Source organism: Paralichthys olivaceus, chromosome 5 (assembly GCF_024713975.1).
Source record: "Paralichthys olivaceus isolate ysfri-2021 chromosome 5, ASM2471397v2, whole genome shotgun sequence".
Lineage (NCBI taxonomy): Eukaryota > Metazoa > Chordata > Actinopteri > Pleuronectiformes > Paralichthyidae > Paralichthys > Paralichthys olivaceus.
Window position 1 is genome coordinate 12,555,205 of NC_091097.1, and position 8,013 is coordinate 12,563,217.

The window sequence follows — 8,013 nt, forward strand, 5'->3', positions numbered from 1 at the left end:
GTACATTTTACTGTTTAACTAGCTGTTTCCTTCAAGAAAGTGAGGTCTTGTTCTCTGAGCCTGTTCGGATCATCACAATAAAGTTACGTTTCCGCTAGAATTGTAATATTCAATTTACATAACTACCCAACAAAGGCCCTCTGATTCTCTACAGGATTCAAAGTCCTTCAGAATAATTTGAAAACTGGAGATTTTCCTCAGTGTGAGCATTGATGTAAAAAATGACCAGAGCAAAGCTAGTCAAAACAGGGTTTGGGATTTAATATAATAGTCAAATGTACAGTATTGATTCAGTCGGACATGCATGCAAAACTCATCTCATATCAAAAGTCCCATGTGAAACCAGCACAAGACATCATCATACTTGACTACAGATTCCGATTGAGATTGTTTTTTCACACTCATTAATTTATAAAGTCACTTATCATCCGATATACATGTTTATGTTCATTCTCGTGGCTCTGCAATAAAACTGATGTTTGGTTAGAATGTGTTGTTGAATTCAGTGCCCCACAGGTAGAGACAGTAAACAATAAGGCCAACAATTTGACGTTGACGACTTTCAAAACTTTGTGTATTTTGAAAGAAACTGTTAAAATACTCTTCTGTGTCGTTTGTCATAAAAAAGTATCAAAATTAGGGCTTCTCTTTTGAATACATGGTTGAATCACAATATCTCCTTAAATAAAATATGTTCTTACAATTACCAAAGCATTATTAAGAGAAGAGCTGTAATATAAAAAAAACACATCATACAAAATGGAGGATTCAATCCTCTTTTTTTCAGACAAGAGACGATATGACTAATGTGATCATTGTGTTCAAAGTGCATACTTGTCTATTCAGGATTATTTAAAAAAAAACAATTACCAAAGCATGTATTGTGTGCACAGGCAGCAACATGCCACTCTTTTACTCAAAACAGCTTTCCCACACGTTAAAAAAACAGAAGCCAAAATATTTGCATAGAGCACAAAAAAGAATAGTACAAGCATATTGTGGCATTAACTCTGTGGTGGCTCTGCTGCCGATTATCAGCTCATGGTTTTAAACAACACAGAGACTCACAGAATTAATACACTGTGAGTTTTAGATATGTATGTATGCGTTTCATTATAGAATTGAAGTTCCTTGGGTTAAAAAAGGAAAAGAAAACTAGTAATGAGAAATTACTAGCGCAGAAACAAAAGTACAGCAAAGAGTAACCCTAAATTATGATGATTATCCCTTTATTTCAGCAGAGGGAGAAGTGGTTTATGAGGAAGTGCTTTAGATTTTGGGGTAGAAGCATCAGAAAGTGCTGAATTCATAAGACTGATGGATAAAAAAACCTAATGAGTCCTGCAACTAAATATCAAAAGTAAAAAAATTCCCCAATCTCACCAGAGTACACACCTTGCAGCTTTCTTAATCAGAAGAAAACTAAGTAAGTTGTGTCGACTTTTGTATTTATTTCTGCTTGTGGTATTTAAATCTTTGTTTCAATGCTGGAGATCCTCAGACCATATAGGACAGTGGTGGAGTTAAGGGTCCTCGATGTCCAGGAAATCCTTTTTGGGCGGCGCAGCTCCTCTGTACCAGGCACAAGAGTCATCACTCCTCTTGATGCAAGCATAGTGTTTGGCCTGCTCTCCATAGACCTCCTTCTCAATTAGCCAGTCTGTCCACAGGCACTCTGCTGGGCCGCTGACTGTGCAGGGGACAGAGGTGCAGCGAGTGATCTGAGGAGGGGGAGAGGAGACCAAGATCAGTGGACTTACAACACACAATGCACCTCAAGATTATTTTCACAATCTGATTCGCTGATTTAACTACTGACAACACTTCAGGTTCTCTACCTTGCAATCGCAGCCCATATCGTAGCGCTCAGTCAGGCTCTTTCTCTGGGTGTGAGTCAGGGCATCCCAGGGCTCAATGAATTGGCACAGTGTGACATGCATCTTCCCATCACTCTCCAGTCGGCCTAAAGTGAAGAGAGATAGAGAGATGAAGAGGAAGTTAGATGATGTGATGATATGAGGGAATCATTCGCGTTATATTTTATAATGCAAGATTGGTAAGGTTCCATGATTCCAATCCTGGTTTGGCTTCATGCACATTGGTGGTAGGTTAAATTGAGACTCTTAATTGACCATAGATGTGAATGAGATGAGATGAGATGAGATGAGATGAGATGAGATGAGATGAGATGGATTGGTAGATGAGAAATACGGGTGCATTATACCTGTGATGAGATACTCCTCGCCATTAGTCTTCAGATTGACTCCACACACTGCAGAGGAGGAGGCAGTGTAGATGGCATCGATGGCCTCGCTCGGACCTTTGAACATCTGACATTTTAAACAAAGGAGTAAAAGGTAAGAATTGAGAATTGGGTGTATGACCAAATATAAACAGCTAATTAAATAATCTACTCCATATACCTTGAGCTGTTTGATGTCATACTTGATCTGTGTGATGGGGTATCCATAGATATTGTTGCCAACTTCAATCTCCTGAGATCCAACTACCTTTGCCCTGATAACTGGAAAAAGACAAAAAAGAAATGAAAAACCATGACACACATCTAAATTCATTATGTTTGAGAACAGAGTTTCTGAGTGAAACACTATTGACATGTTAAAACTGAACTACATCTAGGTCTGTCTGTATCTGATCTAAGCCCTGCCCTGAGTTTGGCACGCCACAGTTGGCCACAACACATTGCTGCGGCTTGGATCTGTGGAGTTTGCATGTGCCAGGTGCTGGGAAGACAGAGGCACATGAGTGTTTCATCAGCTGCAATCAGAGGGAGGAATGTGCGCTGCCTTCTCCCCGGCTCCTGGGCCGACACAGGAGGAAGCCAGTCAGCAATCTTAAAAAAGCTGAACTAGAAACGTTCCCCTCGCCCCCAGGCCTCTCTGCCAGCCTTGCCTCTCTGTCTGGATTGAGGTGCTGACATGCAAATACACCCCTCTCTCTTTTTGTGCGCAGCCTTCCCCCCCAACTGTCCCCCTCTCTCTCTCTCCATTAAAGTTCCAGTTCCTGGATTCATTGAGGTTTGGATGGGCAAGAAATATAACAGTTCAAGTGGAAAAATATTATCAGAGCCATGTCGGATGAGCCTCAGAGCCCATATACAGAGTATTCAATAAAAAAACATGACAAATATGTTTCGCAAACATTTCTGTCCTGTGAATCCAAAAGCTAAAGTATTGCACCATACCTCAGTCATAGCTACTTCACTGTACATGCACATGACTACTGTAGTGACAAAGGTTTACAAATTCACATGTAAAATCTATATTTTCAGCGAAGGAAGCTAGTGACAGAGCTGATGTTAACCAGATGTTCCCTCTGTAGTCCCACATGAGTTGTCTCTTTCCCGAGGTGGCAGCTCCCGTCTGCCTCGGACCATCACAGGCCACCAAATAAAGATAAAGCCTTTTAGCTTGTGTTTTTACACGATGAAAGGCATGAAGCTGTGAGCCACATGGGCCCTAATTCACTGTCAATAGAGTCTTCGAGAACATCTCCTTTTAAGGGTCTAAAGAGGCGACCTTTAACGAGAGCAAAACAAGTGGGGGGAAAAAAGACAAGAGTGTGTGCAGTCTGGGAGAGTGACAGAGTGATGAGGAAAGGACAGACAGGAACAGCTTTGCAGATGTAGTAACAGTGTCCTGTGCAAACAGAGAGAAGTCCTTCAAAAGCAGAACTGAAATAATGTCACAAACATACGAGTTGACAGGGGGAGGAGGAGTTTGAGAGCAGAAGAGACTGGAGGGGGGGGATTTAGTCCGTAGCCAGGAAAATGTGCAAAACACTGAGCTGGCACAGCCTGCGTGAGCCTCTCTGTGTGTCGAGAGAGCTGCTGCAAAGTAGCAGATATACTCACAAACAAATACGTGGTTTAGAATGACATGCTGCACCTCGTGATGATCCATCTACACCAGTCAAGATGTTTCTGGTTTACAAACTCCCTCACACACTCACTCTCACCCAGAGTTAAAGAAAAAGAAATAAAAAAACTCCAACTTCTCTGGCTACAAAGTGGATTAGTGGTAATCCCCTTTGCCTGAGTGTGCAGAATCACACACAGATCACTTCTCCTTCTACTGGTGTAAAGTAGGCCAGGTGAAAATATGCACAGTATGTACAAAAAGAAAAAAGAAAACACTGAAATATGAGGCTTTGTGAGGGTGAGTGTTAGCTCTTAAAAAAACATTCAACATGCTGAAAATAGACAAATTATTCATATAAAGATGCAGATTAAGGTTCTATGTGGTTTCTCCTATTCATCATTTGCAGATCATCTATAATAAAGCAATTCAAACAATAATCCATGAAAACAAGCTCCAACTTTGCCAGTGCAGGTTCCCCTGATGGTTTGTTCTCTATAGTTGAAGTAATAATAACAATTTTCTGTCCTGATATACAGTGCAAACGTGATTCTCACAGGAAAAGACGGTATTTACTGAAACAGGCTGACCATGCCCTTTGACAAAATGATGCGTCTCGTAAAAGTGGGAGCTGTGGGAAACATCTAATCATCTAGTTGCTCAAACAATAAACACATTATTTTGTATGTAGTATTGTGGTCGTGTGTGTGCCCTGCAAAAAAAAGAGACTGAAGTAAATGCATTTCATGTAATTGCAGGGCCTGTACATTCATTTTACTCTCAGAGAAGCCACAAAGCGGTCAGAATTTGAACGAGGGAAACTAAACGTTGAATTCAAACCAACTCCTCTGCTGATTCTCTTCAAGGATCTTGTTTTACATTAAAAACTGAATTTCCCTTTCTTTTTACTACTCTACTTTTTTTATTATGAGGCTGATGTACAATTGTTCACAGATTCGAAAAGCCAAGTTTCAAAGTGACATTTTTGCACATTGACGTGAACCTGCCGCACAGATTGATCCGTTACATTCTCAGAGGGGGATGCTGGAGTTTAAAGCAGCTGTTGTGAGAGCTTGCACACACTCAGAGGGGAAATCTGGTTTTAATGTCAGCTCTGTTTGCACAGCTTGCAGGACTGTGTTTATACCGGAAGCCACGTCAAAGCCGGCTTTCCTTTCAAGGTCTCGAAGTGATTCGCTCGCCCTCTTTTCACAAAATAAAGCAGCGCAGGTATAATCACAGAGGATTGTAAAATAAACTGCAGATACATGATGAGCGCAGCATATGACTGCACAACATTCCTGTGCCTCAGCCAAAGACCCAGAGGATGGATTTTCGATTAGTTTTTTGTTCTTGCTCTGTAAGATAAATTAAACTACATGTTTACAACTCAAGATCTGTTATTTTATTTTTGTCTACAGGAGAGGAAAGATAAATTAAGCCATCGTTTAATGAAATAATGTGAAAAAAGTAAACTACTTTCTATCAGCATCTTCCAAAAGTCTCAGCTTTGACCTCATTCACTGTGTGCTGACTTTGCCTCACACATAGGAAACTATTTAAAGTGTGACGTCATCAAAACTCACACTGAAACTGTCACATTCAAACATATGACACAAACCTGGACTTCTCTTGAGCAACACTGAAACTAGGTTTGCAAATGACTCTTGTTGTTAACTAAGCAGGAATTAATCAAGGCAATGTCTAACTGTGTAGAAACAGCATAGGAATATTTTTTATATTTATATTGATTAAAACTATATTGAATAAGTAAACTATAATATAAATTGCTAACTGGTTCAACAGACAGGAGACTAACAACCAGAAAATAATACAAAAAAACTGAAAAAGCATAATGATGCTAGGGCAATTGGTGGCGAATGACCTTCATTTTGAAGACGACAACTCAATGTAATATATTAATCACTTAATCACATAACTATTAATCCACTCAATAACTGTCAATGTACCAGTGACCTTATGTGCAAATGAATTACAATTATCTCTTTCTGAAATTAGCGTTGGCTTTTTAGCAAGTTGTTGACTGAAGTCGACCTCGTCAAACTTCACATCACACTGTGCTTTATCCCCTAATTGACTCTCAAAGGGACTGTATTTTACAAAATGAACACTGTGCTGTATTGAAGACGACTTGAAACTAGCGATTGAAGCCATAAACACTTTTCGCAACCGGTGGAGTCGCCCTCTGTGGGTCAGTCAAGAGAATACAGGTTTCAGGCCCTTCCACATTGGCTCCACTTTCTGGACACGGAGTCTACGATCCTATTTTATATGAAGCAGATGCTGAGGGGGTTAAAGGTCATGTTAGGACCTGACCTCAGAGGTATTGTCCAGGTTTAAACAAATCACAGACTAGTCAGAACTGTGCACCCTCTGACCAAATGAATGAAAGTGCATCCAGAGTTTTTTTAAAGGCTAATGTGTGGAGGAGGGAAAATGTATGAAATTACTTGTTATGAAGATATGATTGAATACCTTGTAATTAAGTAATTGTAACAAGAAATCAGATTTTCCATCAGAGTCAACTCTGCAGCAGGACAAACATGGTTTCTTCACCCTCTGGGATTCCAATGGTGAAGAGAAACCTTGGAATGAGACAACTTCTGTATACATGCCACACATTCAGCGGCCAGCTCAGGAAAAACCCCAATTTAAATTACTGCACAAGCTGGTCACTGTTGGAGCCTGTGAGCTTATGGCCTGTGTTGAAGCAACAAGCAGTGTTTTGTAATAGGGGAACTATCTTCACTGGGCTTCCAGTGACAGTAGCTTGAAAGACCTTTCAGCAGGAGGAGGAAGTGCACCACACAATGCCAAGTCATTTTCACACTTTAGAATGGATCGTGGAGAAAAATACTTGAATTTACAGGCTGCTTCGTTTTGTCTGTTTGTTTGCATGACACATAAATTCCAGAAATTAAAGGAGTATAAATAACACAGAAGGGAATTCTGATCAGCATCAGGCAAGGGTGTGGCAGAGGTACTAAAATATTACTGTTGGGGGCTTCTTTTAAACTGTAGGCAAAGCAATAGCTACCTCCATGAAATACACATACAAATTCCAAAAGTGAAGTGCATTTATGTGGGTAAAATCTAAAATTTAATATCAACAGCTGATTAGAGAGCAGGAGAGGAGGGCAGTGGAAAGAAAGAGTGAGGGACAGAAATTTCCATCCTCCTCATCCTGTTGTAAACATAAGAGTAAGGAAAGTTTGGAGAAGTTTCCCCCTCGGTCTTAAAAAGTTATTTTCCAGAAAAACAAACATATAAGCATATACACTTTGCAATCAAGCAGCTTGATATTTATCCATCAACTCACCAACATCTGCGCTGCAGAGAGCCTGCTGAGGATGAGCTGGGGAGCAGCTACAGGCTTCTGCTCCTTCCTCCACCCGCCACAGACACAGGATGGCCAGGGTAACAAAGCAGCTGCTCACCGTCCAGGTCATCTTAAGCACACAAAAATTAAAACAAGGAGCTGGAGGGAAAAATGTGAAGGCAGCAGGGCCAAGTTCCTTAAGAGGAAGTTTTAAAAATGTCCCTTTCACTCAAGAGAATCAAACACTGAAGTCTGCTTGTCAAACTCCACACATATACAACTCATGAAAGGGACTTGGGTCCAGCTGAAGTCTGCAGCACTGAAACCTCCTCCTGTTTTCCTCCACAGTCTGGAGCAGCCACCCTATTTATACACACACAGACTGTAGCATGCCTCCTCCCACACTGAGGCCTCAGCCAATGAGGAGGAGGGTACAGAGGTCAGGGTCTCCCAGAGTTTACACATCCACCCACAACACCCACGTCACCCGAGCTGCTTCATGATGGGCTGCCTCACTGTTTACATCTAATCACTGATGCACACAGAGACATGCATTTATCCTCCTGTACATTTCCTTACACCCCTCATAATTAGCACATAACCGTAAGTTTTTATAATATAAAATCCCACCCCACAAAAAAAAAAAAAGATTTAGATGTGAGAACAACTTTTTAGTTTTTAGCTTTTTAAAAAAAATATTATATTATTCTAACTTTATAATTTAAGTTACTTTATGGTTATGCAAGAAAAAAATTAATAAAACATATTATTTTACGTAATAAAAGAAATATAATA

General features: G+C 40.3%; 1 protein-coding gene across 1 annotated transcript; it reads right to left on the reverse strand.

The window, feature by feature from the left end:
- Positions 1–237: 237 nt before the first annotated feature.
- On the reverse strand, positions 238–7,691 carry timp2b (TIMP metallopeptidase inhibitor 2b). The gene is made up of 5 exons (XM_020094149.2): positions 7,219–7,691; positions 2,424–2,524; positions 2,225–2,330; positions 1,839–1,963; positions 238–1,721 (listed from the first exon to the last, which is right to left on the reverse strand). Exons 1-5 carry the CDS (start codon positions 7,346–7,348, stop codon positions 1,524–1,526), a joined length of 660 nt encoding a protein of 219 aa, XP_019949708.1. The 5' UTR covers positions 7,349–7,691; the 3' UTR covers positions 238–1,523.
- Positions 7,692–8,013: the final 322 nt, after the last annotated feature.